The 15,124-nt window shown below is 33.7% G+C and overlaps 2 protein-coding genes across 6 annotated transcripts; both read right to left on the bottom strand.

The window, feature by feature from the left end:
- Positions 1-1,817: 1,817 nt before the first annotated feature.
- On the bottom strand, positions 1,818-5,181 carry LOC121975857. The gene is made up of 4 exons (XM_042527754.1): positions 4,424-5,181; positions 3,550-3,626; positions 2,627-2,838; positions 1,818-2,046 (listed from the first exon to the last, which is right to left on the bottom strand). The coding sequence occupies exons 1-4, from the start codon at positions 4,437-4,439 to the stop codon at positions 1,968-1,970; spliced, it is 384 nt and encodes a 127-aa protein (XP_042383688.1). The 5' UTR covers positions 4,440-5,181; the 3' UTR covers positions 1,818-1,967.
- Positions 5,182-5,329: 148 nt separating this feature from the next.
- Positions 5,330-11,831, bottom strand: LOC121975855 (serine/threonine-protein kinase D6PK-like). 5 transcript variants are annotated; one of them, XM_042527750.1, is made up of 4 exons: positions 11,699-11,831; positions 11,474-11,611; positions 9,717-10,757; positions 5,330-6,350 (listed from the first exon to the last, which is right to left on the bottom strand). In XM_042527750.1, the coding sequence occupies exons 3-4, from the start codon at positions 10,616-10,618 to the stop codon at positions 5,489-5,491; spliced, it is 1,764 nt and encodes a 587-aa protein (XP_042383684.1). In that variant the 5' UTR covers positions 10,619-10,757; positions 11,474-11,611; positions 11,699-11,831; the 3' UTR covers positions 5,330-5,488. The 5 variants fall into 5 exon arrangements, with proteins under 5 accessions (XP_042383684.1, XP_042383685.1, XP_042383686.1 ...); XM_042527751.1 differs by lacking the exon at positions 11,474-11,611 and having other exon boundaries at positions 11,699-11,817; XM_042527752.1 differs by lacking the exon at positions 11,474-11,611 and having other exon boundaries at positions 9,717-10,809; positions 11,699-11,815.
- Positions 11,832-15,124: the final 3,293 nt, after the last annotated feature.

Below are 15,124 nucleotides of genomic sequence, written 5' to 3'. Positions count from 1 at the left end.
CAAAAACACTTTGCCCTATCTACCAACAACTTATTTATAATTACTCTCCAATATATTATTGTCACTTTATTACCTTCTATCATCCGGTTCCATCAATCATCCGGTTCATTAATCAATTGGATGAATAATATATGTATTATAGTAATTAAGATTACGTAGCTCTTATAGTAGTTATAACGTTATAGTTTGTAATTACTATAATATGAATGTCATTTAATAAGATAAATTTATATTATAGTAACTATAAAATCATAATTAAATATTATTAAATAAGATAAATTTATATTATAACAGTTATAAAATTGTAACTAGGATATTATAATAGTTACAATTTAGTTATTAATGTAAATATGGTTGAATATGTTAAATTTATTTGTATTAGTAACTAGTGGGAAATAATAATACTGGACTGTAATCGTCTCATTTTAAGGCTTAGCATTTTTTTATTTAAAAATAAAAAAAGCTCCCCTTTGATTATTAAAAAAAATGAGGCGTCATTCCTATTTTTACCCAAAAAAAACAAATAAAACATTAAATAAATAGACAAAATAATGATACTTTTTTTTGTGAAATAATTATAAAATAAGGAAAATACTAAAAAAAATAATGAATTTTCAAGTTGAGGGAAGTAGATATTATTATTACTGTCCATTATTTCTATGGATAGGGATTTTAAATAGATTTTTATAATATACATATATAATGATATATAATGATTGATTGATTTAATTTTTGGAAATATGGATCACATCTAATCAATCATGCAAAATTGCATGAAAAAGATGACACATCAAAATATACATGAAAAAAAGAGAAATAAATAATAATAATAAAAAGATACTTGAAGATTAAAGACCAATAATATTAAAAACATTAATATTGTGGCCTATTTGGAAAAAGTCCACTTTATTTTAAGTATTTTTTTAAAAAAAAAGAATATTGTAATGGTATAAAAAAATAGAGGGGAAAGAGGTGAATTTTTTAAAACAGGAAGAAGAAAACGAATAGCGATAATTTCAGGGGGTGAAAGGAAATGTGAAGTGTGAGCTGAATTCTCGCAGGCGCAGGAAAGGAACACGTGATTTTAGCTGCAGATCACGTGCTGTCGGGATGTTATGGAGTTCAATATATTACGTCATTTATTGACTTTTATAAATACTTAAATAGAACAAATAAAATATAAAATAAATAGACAAATTCAATTGTCATTTTTTAAGAAAAAATATTATAAAATAAACATTTCGATCTAAATAAATTTTTTAAAAAAACGTAAGTAAGAAAGGTGAGCACAAATGAAGAGAGAGCAGGCTATTTTTTTTTTCTTTTGATAAATATCAAATTTATCATTAAATTCAAATTAATATATAAAATCAATTAATTTAATCAAATACAAAATAATTGACTATTATTACATTATTAATGGACTGATGTGTGAATAATTGACTGTCACTCGACTATCTTTGAATTATTATAATTCATGAACTTGGATTATAATTCATTGTTGATAATTTAAATTAATCAAAACCAATAAATCAAAATAATTATTTTTTAAGAAAACTAAATTTCTGAAATAACCAAATTAAAATTTTGAATCAAATACAGTTATTTCAATTTGATTTCTCAGCTTTATCCTGAAAAAACATACATGAATGAATTTTCACGGTGAGTGAATGAGATATTATCATTGTGTTCTCTTTATTTATGTTTTTTCTATGGGCATGGGGCCATATAATCATACACATGCAGATTTCATCCCCTAACCACAAGACACAATTGAAACAAAGATCACTTTTAAAAATATTAAAATGATTGATTGATTCAATTTTTGTACATAAAGAATACATCTAATTATTTCAAGCAAAAAAATGCATTAGAAATTATATATCATGACAAATAAATAAATAAATACATTTTTATATATTATATGATAGGCACACACCACATATTCATTAGAAAAAAAAACAACCCTAGAGATGTGCTGCGTTTCTATGTTGCCATCTGTTTTTTTGTTCAATGGATATTTCTTGCCAATGTCTTGAAGTGTGCCTAGTTTATGGAAGAGGAACACATTCATATTTAGTCTTGTTGATGAAGTGCCAACTAAAAAAAATAGAAAATGAACAACCATGTATATATATATATATATTAATTTATCACTAAATTTATATTTACTAATTAAAAAAATGTACATGCCTGTAACTCTTTTTTTCAACCTTTTTAATTTGTATCTATCATTTGGTTTAAATAGCATAAACTTAAATGTGGTTCCACAAAAATTAAATTATCAAGAAACAATAGCTAGCTGTAGCCACCAAGCACAATATTTTTTAAGCAACAAATTATTATTATAATATATATATATATAAGTTTAATGTCCATCTGTTTGAATTATTGTGCTAAGAGTTAAGAAACCCAAGAACCAGCACAGTTGTGCAGTTGTGTTGTCTTTCCTTGGCAAAGAAACAAAAAAAGTTGTCTTTTCATGAGGAAAAAAAAACACATTAAGATCATATTTGATGGATGCAATGTTAGATAACTTTTATTCACAATTTGAAGTGCATTTAATCAGTTGAAGACACAGCTGTTGCAGAAATGATCTTAACCCTGATACAAAACTAGGGCATACCTGTAAGCAGCCTCAGACAGTTTCGTTTGGACTTTATCATCTTGACTAGTTCCGCTCGGTCGTGGCACGTCTACATGGAAGGATCCTTGCTTCAGGAATGTCACATATTCCAGGCCTAGAGCTTGTTGCTTCATGTAATCATAGAGCTCTTGGTGAGGAATGGCCCAAGGGGTCATCAGATGCAGCCTCTCTAGAGAATTGTAGTCCATTACCTACAGATCAGTACAGATAAGTACACTCTTGAGATTATCTAAACGACTAGTAACACATAGCAATACAGATGTTATACTCTATAGTCGTTACCAAGTGTTTATTACTACCATGCAAGTTACTATCGTACAGTAACTATCGTTATAGCAATAATCTATCTCTCTATCTGTTTTGCAAAGGTTAAGAAAGTAAGTCATCAACTACATGACGAGCGTTGTAGTTAGGATGCTCCAAACTTGTTAGTCTGGTTAGTTAGACATCGACAAGTATGATGATTTAAGATCACAAAATTTCACCCTAATCAAGCCCCCCTCCCACACATTGTACCAAAGTCCTCCACTTCTACCATCAAATAATTTAACCAAACAACACTGAATGATATCAATAAACTCAATAGGGGATGAACTGCTAAAAATGTGGAATTGTTAAATTTATTCAATCCAACAAATAATTTTACCAAAGAACTTGAATGAACAATACTTTGTATCGAGAATGTGCTAAAGCTAACCTAGAACTTTAGCACTAGCTCTATAAATTGTTTGGTAAGACAGCTCAATGGCCAAAAAAGGATACTTTAGTACAATGGCTGGAGAGGTATGATCGGTGCAACAAGAAGGCCATATCAGGAAATTTTCATTATTAGGCACTCAATTTGATTATTTCCCTTATCTTTTTAATCTCACTATGAAGGGAAAAAAAAAAGTGATCCTCACCTTCAACAATTCATCTCTGCTACAACCTTGCAGGAGTTGTACCTTCTTGTCCTTTGTTGTAAGAGTGGCTTCACCACCTGGAAAACAAAGGTAGCACAGGCATCATGTGCAAGCAACTGAACAGATTCAACGTATCGATATCCTGCTAACAAGAAATGCATCAAGGAGAACTAAAAACTCCCTCTACCTCCAACAAACCAAGAATACATATGGTTAAACTATATAACAACTTTGCGTCTTCTCAGGATAATTTAGATTGTTTTATATATATATAAAAATTGGCTTATTTGACATTAGTTATCTTATCTGTATTTTAATATTATAGAATACCCCTAATAATAAATATTGTTTTCTTGAAATTTGGATTAATAACTATGATTATTAAAGTGAGATTTAACTTGCATGAAAACGGAATTTCCAATTATCTGTCAGTAGGTACGTGTAGGACTACAATTTTATAGATTTCAGATGATACCTAGCACTAAAAATTAACATGAAAGCAAGCATGTTAGAGGATTTAATAAAAAGGACAGCCTAGTGCGCAAAGCTCCCGCTAATGTTAGAGGATTTTATATTGAGGGAAAATGTAATTAATACATTAGCATAAACAGGTGTAGGCATACAATTCTATAGATCACAAATGATACCTAGCACAAAATGTTAATATGAAAGCGAGCATATACCAGTGATAAAATGCAATTAATATATTAACATAAACGCACTTGTAAAAACACTTTAGATTCACTCTTTGATATTTTGTCACACCTTCAACATCCACAAGTAATATGGTTATTTACTTTAAGACATGCTTTTTATCTTCTCTCGAATAAAAAATATAAACCATACTTTTGATTTAGAAATAAAATATATATACCTTGTGCCCATGACATATTGGCAAAATCACTGTTGCTAATATCAGACTAGATTCTAGAAAAACCATCTCTGAGGAGATTACAAAGTCTCCTTGGATCAACTTACAAAGCGAAGTGAAGCTCTGACCACTCAGATTGAATCTTATAGTGGTGATAAGTTGGTGATGCACATGCCGGCAGGCATTAGTGCAAATATTAATATTAAAATTGGAAAAGAACTCGTCAAAGTGAAATATCAAGTGTAAAGATGTACCTTCAAACCAACATATCTTCCAAAAGGGTTAATGTTCCATCTAAAACATTGGCCAAAAGAGAAACATCTGCTTCTGTTAACTCATATCTGTAGGAAAATATAGTGATCCTTTTTTACAGAAAAAAATAAGTATAAGCAAAGCAGACACCTTACGGCAATAGGAAGTTTAATATCTGTTCATGTAGCTGGTTGGCCTACCCCGTAGATTAACCATCTTAGGTTTGTTTGAATCCGAGTTAATTCAGTTGAGAGCTCATAAACAGGAAAGTAAAATGATTCTATACTGTCTGCCTCCAAGATGCTGAGAATATAACATAATGCTATTAAGAAGTGCTCAACAGAAATTAAATTGCATATGGATCTCCATTCGCAACGAAATCCAATGAGAAGTTTCACAAGCATACAAGGGAAATTTTCATTTTACACACTAGATTTTAATTCGATTCTGAACATAGTCCATGTACTGATTTTCTGAACTTGGTCCTGTGTCTTAAGTTTCAATTTCAACTTGCAGTCTCTCCCCACCAAAAAATGCAAACCCCACGAGGTGGTTGGGAATTTTTATCCAGAAACTCAGTAGCTATTATTTAGCAGAAAATTGCCGAATAGAAATGTCTCGTGCAAGCTTTGTAGATTAATGAACAGTAGAGGAAAATATCTAACCAACCATTGAATAATATATGCAACTTAAGAAGTTTGACCTGGTACAATAAGAGAAATACAACCAGCATGATTTTTATAAAACCACTTAGAACTCGAGAGCATGCATTGAGTAGTGTCGACAAGGGCAATTGCACCAGTCAAGATTATGCCATTAGAAGAAATTGAACTCCAGATAGTTATCTGAACCTTTTTCAGATGTAGGGTTAGCATTCTGACTAGTTGATGCCATTGCCCCAATGTGTTGTTCAGTCTTAATGGGTTTCGGGACATCAGGAGGGGTTGCACATCTAATCAAGGCCCAATTAACACCCTCAAAAAATGGGTGCTGCTTTATCTCCGTAGCCCCACGCTTATAAGCAAGCCGATGCTGTGGCTCTTTGACTAGTAATCCCCTTATGAGATCTCTAGCAGAGAAACTCACAACTGGATACTCAGGAAACCTCAAGGGCTGACCAATCACATTAAACAATGTAGCACGGTTGCCTGAACCCTTGAAAGGAGTCTTTCCAAATAAAAGCTCATACAGGAAGATACCTAAGGTCCACCAGTCAACAGCACTTCCATGGCCCTCACCTTTGATGATCTCAGGGGCCAAGTACTCATGAGTACCAACAAATGACATGGATCTAGCATCAGTAGGTTCTGCAATGAGCTCAGGCAATGGACTGATCTGATTTCCAATCTCAAGCTTCTGTTTCCGCACCTTGGACTTGGAGGGAAATAACCGAGGGAAGAAACATGTAGTGGGGGCAGCACAGGAAGGCTGGATGCAGGATGGTTCAACACAACCAGGTTGGATGCAGTAGCCATGATTGTTTCTTCTAGGCTCATAAGTAGTATTTGATGATTTAATGAGGGTGGGACTAACAGTACAACGAAGAGAAAGATCAAAGTCTGAGAGCATGATGTGGCCATCTTCTCGGACAAGGACATTCTCTGGCTTCAGGTCACGATAGATGACACCAAGCATATGCAGATATTCCAGAGCAAGGAGGATTTCAGCAACATAAAACCTGCATTTGTGAAAATCAAATGCAAATGTTTCAAAAATTTGATAATCAATTTAGTTAAACTTTAAAAGAGATGCAATGAATGCAGCTGATGAACTCAGTATACACAAGAAGTTTATTTGTGTAATACACAATTCATTAAAAAATGTAATGGTAAAACTTCAGCATATTTACAAGAACTGTTGCACATGAACATTTCCAAGATTTCTATTAACTAGGACAGTCTATTCTCAGTACCCATTGTAGCAGTGCAAGTCGCTAAGACTGCTCATCCACCAATAAAAAAATATATAGAAAAACAGTCCAGTAAAAGAGAAAAGGAGCTTATAGTTCAGTAGAAATATTAAGCATATTTTTGTACTGCAGTTCAACCATACAGTTGCATTTGGCAACACATGCTTACAAATAACTACTAGAGATCATAAACAAAATCTACTACTTTTGAGGAAAAAGTTGATAAAAGATGACACTCTTCCATGTTCAAGTCTTCACAACATAAGATGATTATGAAATATAGATATGCTGAAAAAAAATCCCCTAGTGTACACACTTGGATATGAATTTTGTAATTCCAAGTAGTTGTACATTAATTAAGATGAAACTTTTGAAAGAAAAGGAAAAATAGTATCACGAGAAATATTCCTGGATTACAATTCATTTATGAAAAACTGCAGCTACTTGCTTATACAATTTCTTGATTGAGTTTATGACTAATTACAATTCACATGTACGTGGTGTATTCACTGAGACAGAAACATCTCCATAGGGCTTGTATTATGATCATAAAAGATTGTTGATGGTATCCAGGCTACAGTCCAAGTAACTGAATCATTTGGCCTTTTCAACTAACATTAAACACTGTTCAGTCTCACAGCACATAATTGTCAACTGAATTTATAATCTTATATTACTCTTGAATCACTCCTGCAGACAGATCAGAGATATATTTGACTGGAAAAAGGACAAATCAAGCAGGCACCAAACCAACCCATTTATATTTTGAACTAACATAATTGATCTATGCCAATAGAGATATAAACAATTTCTCTGTTTTCACTACTCAGTAATTTCCAAAAGGTTTGACTACTCCTGTGTATAGCTGGTGATGATTTTTTTTTTTCATCTTTAAGTTGTCATATAGTATCATTTCTTCCAAGTGCAGTGAACTAGGTTACGTGTAGATAGAAATATATCACTGGAATTGAACAATTGGCTTCTTGTGGAATTAATCCATTAGTTTTGTCCAAATTCTCAGAACATTTCATAGCCAATTAATTGAGTAATCACAATTATGTCTTTTGAAAAAAGAAAACTTTCAATTGATCATCATAAAACTGTGAAGTCTCGACTATTTTCGTGTTCCTCTTTCATCAAACTCAACAATATTATATCACTAGTAAAATCTAGATCTCTCTAAGTCACATCTTAAAATATAATTGATCCAATAAATCTAATTGTTAATTGTAGGCATTGACTCATGTTTGAATATGTCTAAACAATCTTAACCTATTTTATCTTATTTTACTATCAATTGAAGCCACACCTAATCGCTCCAGAGAGTAATATGCCTTTACTTCTATCAGCTCTACTACATTTGCTCTTTTTGTGCATTTTCTCATAGCTTCTCAACACTATATTCCATAAAGTATGATTGATGGTACAATTGCATTTTCTCATAGCTTCTCAACACTAGATTCCATAAAGTATGATTGATGGTACAATAAACAAAAAAAATTTTAGCACGCAATGACACATAAAACTCCAGAAAACCTCTCTATTTCTTTCACAGTTTCACCTCACTCTTTATCCTATTGATGATATCTATTTTGGAACCACCGGTTCACGGTTCACCACGGTTCAAGATTATTATTATTTTAAAATTATAATTTATAAAAATATATATATAAAGGGCTTGCACTATTTCCTTGCCTACGTATCTCCTATGATTTTAAAGGAGTATCTCGAACTTTGGAAGTATCGCTATCAATACTTCCTTATATCTCGGATGTCCGAACTTGCTCGGGTTTATCATTGATAAATTAAATATCGTGGTCCTTGTTCCGATGGACTATTTCCTTATTCTTCCGAGATTGAGATGATGAACCTCCTCCTTCCATTATAATTGGAGAATTGAAGTCAAAAGCGGTCGAGATTTCAGAATTGAGAGATAAGAGTAGAGAAGGTGTTGTGAAATGATGAAATGAGCTCCTTATTTATAGAGTTTGGAGAATAACGGACACTAAATCATAGCTATTGATCAAAAAAACGGTCAAATAATTTTTTTTTTAAAAAAAAACTCTTTCCCCCAACGATAAGAATTGCTTTACTTTGTTATCTAGCTTTTAAATCACACTAATATAAACGAACCGTTTCAAAGTTGAAAGAATTATTTACTCTCTTACTCTTCTTCCAACTATTAAAATATAGCAAAAGAAAACTATCAATTAGTTATTAATAAATTAACTAACACATAAGGACATCAATAATTGTAGTGTAGTTGGTTAGGATACTCGGCTCTCATCTAGGCAACCCAAGTTCAAGTCCCAGCAATGAAATCATTTTTAACAAATTTACATCTATAAAAAAAACCCATTGAACCGGCGGTTAAATGGAGGCCTTAACCTTAGCGCAGGGGTCGGTTAAGGTTAAGGTTCAAGCCTGCCGACCCAGGTCAACAGGTAACCTGCTCGTTAACCCGATTACGGGCCCGGGCCCGGGCCGGATCCGGTTAGAACTCAGCCCGTGGTCGGGACTAGATACCAGTAGATACTTAAAGTGATATATTTTTTTTCTTCTAAAAAATGGTTTCAAGATGAAGAAGACAACGTTAAACCTTTGGCGATTCGTATCGCATTCCATTCAGTTTCAATTTCACCTCCTACTAGCATTTTTTCCACTCCAAAAACCTATTTAAAATGACAGGTCACCCAGCAGTGATATGCTCCTCAATATTGCTGAAGGTGGTGGGAGGAAAGCTCATGCACTATGGAAATATATATATCTACAAAAGTTCATGGTCTGAAGTACGTCAACCAAAGCAAGAAATGTAAAGATTAATTGTCCGTATAACACCAGTTATGGTATTAGCAGAGCGTAAGAGGAACCAATCATACATGCTTGTGAAATTTACTATTTTGCAACTCACTCAAATGAAGAGATAAAAATAAATATTTGCATCCTCAATGATATAATTGTTTTCAGGACTAGCTGTCAAATGAAAAATAAAAGCCAAATAACCAAAATCTTACAAAAAAATATAGGGTTTCCACAAGGAAAAAACATACAAAGAGATCAAAACAAATAAGTTAAGCAGTTCTAAAATATAGTATATATTATCTAGAAATCAAAGTCCAAAATCAGACTTCTTACCTCACTGCTGGTTCTGAAAAACATTTTCCTGGTTGCCTCTGCCGCAGGGTGTGCAGATCTCCTCCTGGACAGTACTCCATCACCAAACAAGAATATTTTTCAGTCTCAAAGTCAGTATACAATGTAGGAAGAAAAGGGTGATCAAGGCATTGTAATATCTCCCTCTCTGTCTGTGCTCTAAGCAGCTTTTTACGACCAGCAAGAGATACTTTGTCCATAACCTTCATAGCGAAACAGCATTTGGTCCCACTCAGTTCTGACAAATATACAGTGCCTATATCTCCAGAACCCAATCTCTTAAGCAACCTGAAATGATTTAAACCGAGAACCCCATCTTTAGCACGCATTGCCTGGATTGCTTCCCACCTTGAATCGTTTGCTTTGTGAGGCTTGTTAATGTTACTGCCTATGCTACTACAACTGCTTTCATTACTTGCATCACTGCTTGTACTAGCTTTGCACATACTATTTTTCCCACTCTCAACCTGATCACTAAGCTTGGTGCTTGCACTAGTCTTTCTCAAACTACTGTTGCTATTACTGACTTTCACAGAAACTCTGTGATTATCCGTGTTGTGCTGCTCTAATATTTCCTTCATATCTTCTCCAATTTCTTTCAAGTTTGGATCCTTGTTCAACTGTGACAATTCTGTGGTTGAACCTTGTCCACTTAAACGTTTTGTAGAACCAAAGGATGGATCCAAGTCATTGGCACATGGAAGTTTGGAGACGTTTGTACAAATTTCATCAACATTATGACCCTTTTTTAGACACTCAAAGACCACAGTATCTCCATCTACTGGAGTGTATCTCTGAACTGTTTCCTGCAATATGATTGGAATTCCAGGTTCTTGTTTGCAATGTTGTTGAGAAGCTGATTCCGTAGGCTGTCTACTTGACATGTTAAGTTGCAGTTCAGGTGTCGGGTTGCGAGTGGACTTAGGTTCAATTAAAAGAAAGTGGATGCTTGTGCTTGTATCTATTAGCTCAATGTTACATAAAGTTGCACCATCAATTCAGCATAAATCTATCCTCGACGACCTTGAAGATAAAAAAAAAACTTTTACTTCCATAAGCTTATTCTGAAGTATATCTGCATGGCAATGTAACTAAAATCATCATAATTTTTGTTTTGGAAAATAACGAAACCTGCTAATAAGTCACCTTTGCCAAATCTTAATATAATGAGTATGGGGCAGAAGTGATTTCCATGATAGTAATAAACAGATCATAACCTATTGATTATATTACTATCTATAAAGTGATGTCTGAGCAGGCTTGCATTCAAGACTATCGTAATGGAATCTGAAGATATCTAATAAGCAATATAAAAATGATGTAATTTATGCAACAAAATGACATCCATGAAAACAAAGTTCGAAGAAGAGGTCAGAAACTTCTTGATAAAGTGGTGAAGGTAATGAAATCGAAAGCTCTTAACAACACAAACAAGACAGCAACAAGAAGGGGAAAAAACTTTGTTCAGGTCAATCCAATAAACGAAGTCAATGCACCCAGATAGAAACGACAGATCTTGGAGACAACTACCAAACGGAATCCGCTCCCTCCACAGTCTACACAAGAGAAAAAAACTGAATCTTTGACCTTGAGAAGAGATGGCACATCGAACAAATATAGAGAAGCACGATTCAATCACAACCAGATTGCGGACTCATAGTTCACGAACTAACAAGAAAAACATACGACGCAACTCGAGATGAACAGGCAAAGACGACGATATAGCATCAAAATCCAACCTTTCTACAAGTAAACGCAACGGAAATCCAGCAATAGCGGATTTTGACCACGAACGCCAGAAAGAAAGAGGAATCCCGAATCGATCGGCGGCCGCAGGCAAAATGCCGCTCCTTCCACGGTTACCGACTCTCGAAACCCTAACGAAGATCAAAACACCCTTGAATCCTGAAACGAAAAGGCGAATGCGGATCTTAGATGGCCATCGAGACGTCGAAGGCAAGTACCTGATGGCGGAGGAAGCAATTATTGGTTGATTATCGGCAGAAAGAGGGGGAGTTACTTGGAAGTCCTGGTGGAGTATGCGCGTAGAGGAAAGGAGTGGAGTGCGTTAAGCAATGATAAGAAAGCTCATGCGATAACACATATAACAGGGCCCGCCAACCATTAAATATTAATCATCTTTATTCAATTTCTCAGTAAAATTAATTTATATATAAGGCAAAAATCAAGAAGATGTCAATTTTTTTCCTAAACCTCCTTTTTTAATTGTTTATTAAAAGAACTTCTCAACTTACTTTTAAGTTGGTTATAATTATTCAATTTACTTTGTATTATAATCTCTTATCTAAATTTTTTATCTAATTTATAAAACATGCTATAACAACTACGAATAAGGTATTATTATAACAATTATAATATAAATAATGAGTTCTCCAATATTTAAATCACAGTAAAATCGAGAAAAAAATTTTCTACTGTATTAGTCAACTATAATTTCTCGATTTATCTCCTTAGATATAGTTGTGGAGCCGACCGTATAGAACCGTTGAGGTGACAAATTTTACCTTTTTACTACAATAAATTCTCTGATATTTTAATTTTTTTTCTCTTTATTATCACACTGGGTTTTTTATATTTGAATCTGCTTATTGTAATTTTTTCTTTTTTATTTTTTCAAATTTTGTTCGTAGTGTGTTTATTGATGCAAAATATAAAAGAAAATTTTACTTTAAGGGTGCGTTTGGTTCGGGGTTATTCTTAATAACCTTGGTTATCCATCCAAAGTTATCAACAAAAATTTTGTTTGGTTTAGGTATTCGATGATTCCCGAGTAATGTTCCATGCCCGACACGTCAGCAAAAGGGTCATGCAGCCCGGAATCGGAAAACCTCAGAAAACTAAGGGAGCGTTTGGTTTGAAAAATATTTTCTATTTTCTGTTTTCTGTTTTCTATTTCTGTTTTCCTATTTTCTGTTTCTGTTTTTAGAAAACAGAAAATGTGTTTGGTATGATATACAGTAATTCTATTTTCTAGAAAAGAAAACTGGAAAATGCGTTTGGTATGTTTATATGGAAAAAAATAGATTTATATATGAATGTTATTTTATACTAGATTTAAGTTTTTTAAACTAGATTTATGTTTAGGTTGCTTTCCTGGATTTGATCTTTCTAATTGTTTATATTTATATCTGAGAATTTTACAATGCCCTTCAATGCGCCACTTGCTCTGCAAAGATCATATATTTATTTCGTTTATAACTACTAAGTGTTATTGATGTCTAGTTATTGTTGTAAATTTATTTACAAACAAACAGACACACACATCTTCTAACATTGATGTGTAGACGCTTACGGCAAAGAGTAACACAGAAAAGAGCAAGGTTTTAACACGCGCAACAAAGCTATGATAATTATCTCCAGTCAAATTAACCCTTAAACATATAATCCAAATTCAAAACATCAAATGATTCTTTCATAAACACACAACTCATTGCATTAACACTTTTATTGAAGGAATAAATATCTCCAGTCAACATATTTTATGGCATAATTGTCTTGAACAAAAAAGACTAGTCTTCATCCTGCACAATGCGACATTGCCACCTTATACAACAACTTGAAATGGTTTTCCCAAAACCTGCCACCATCTCAAGGTGAGATTGAAAAATCTACACCCGATGATAGCATCTGCATTACTTGGATTTGAAGGATCAAGCTCTGGCATCTTCCTTTTGGTAGCTGTTTGCTTGGAACTTTCTGCTCCCTTTGAATTGATGGAGGTATCGGTCTTCGCAGCCATGTCAATCGGATCAGAAGATACACTTGATGGCTCTTCTGCAGTGGAAAGAGTGTTGAATTTGTTCATGGTTGACTTGCATTGCTGCTCAAACATCACTTGCAGGTACTTCCCTTGCTCCTCAATTCTGAGTTGTAGATTTCTCTGAATCTGTTGAAAATAATGAGAGAGAATTACCGAATACAAAAAATATTACCGACGATACAGCTGTGAGTTGAACAAGAATAATTGGGACAAATACAGTTTAACGCTTGAGGCTGCTGCTTGTTTTTTGAATTAGATGTGAAATCAACAATCACGCAACATTCATTATCAATTGTTTGTTGAGAAAAATACCAAATAAAATTCCATAAATTTATGGCCTGGATCATGTCAAAGATACAAATAAGAAATAAAACAATAAAAGAGCATGCTCATAACTCAACTATAAAAGATACCTGTAGTTGTTCATGAAGGCGTTTCTGAACTTCCATCTGGAGCCGCAATGCCTCAGTTAGATCAATACCTCTGAATAAGATGTCACAAGTTGAATCATTTCAACAAGACTGCTTGTTACCTTAATGACTAGAGGAGGAGGGGAACTATGCAGCAAAAAAGAAAATAAAAAAAGTAAGGATCATATAAGCAAAAAAGAACATATGCAGCAATCCTCACAACATTCAGAGTTCCAAACTTCTCTCACATATGCTATGTACTTGAGACATTAATTTTCAAATTTGTAGGTCTCAAAGAAAGTCCACAGATTGTAACAACAACTTTCTTTTCTATTCCTTCACAAAAATCAAGAGCCACAGATTGCAACAACAAGCTTCCCATCTGAGCTAATTACAGATTGTAACAAAATGCTTCCCAACCAAAATTCAAAAACAAAAAACAGCCAATTATAACAGTCATTCATAACAAAATCAAGAGCCATAAAAGGCTGAAACCAGACATTAGCTAATTATGGATGATGCTCCACATAATCATTCCACATATGGCTTGCAATGTCATCACGTATGTGTCCCATCTGAGCTGTTTGGCTTGGATCAATTGGAATCGGCTCTTGATCACCAAAACTATCTTCAACTCCAGACATGAGCATATCTTCAGATGAATACTCTATAAATAAATTATCCATTGCATGATGCCGACGTATGAAATTATGCACCGCACAACATGCAAGCGGAATTAATCTTTGGCTAGTAATTGGATAGTTTGGCATATCTTTTAAAATTCGAAACCTTGCCTTAAGCACCCCAATGCATCGCTCAATAATATTACGACATGTGCTATGCCTATAATTGAACAACTCTTCCTTCCCCCTTGGTCTGCCTTGCCGTCGATAATCTCTCAAGTGATAGCGTTGACCTCGATACGGAGCAAGAAAGCCCGGCATATTTGGGTAACCAGAATCAACCAAATAAAATTGATCTGTGATAGTAGTATCATATTAATTAATAATGTAAAATACCTACATAAATGAATATATATAGAGAATTTTTTCTATTACTTACCACCGCAAGGTTTAGGAAAATGATTTTCATGCCTAGTCAAAGCGTCTATGAACACCCTTGAATCATTTGCTGTCCCCTCCCAGCCCGTATACACAAATGTAAAAAGCATATCGAAATCGCATACAAGCATCACATTT

This window comes from Zingiber officinale, chromosome 4B (genome assembly GCF_018446385.1).
Source record: "Zingiber officinale cultivar Zhangliang chromosome 4B, Zo_v1.1, whole genome shotgun sequence".
Taxonomy (NCBI): domain Eukaryota; kingdom Viridiplantae; phylum Streptophyta; class Magnoliopsida; order Zingiberales; family Zingiberaceae; genus Zingiber; species Zingiber officinale.
This window is presented reverse-complemented; position numbering and strand designations above follow the sequence as displayed.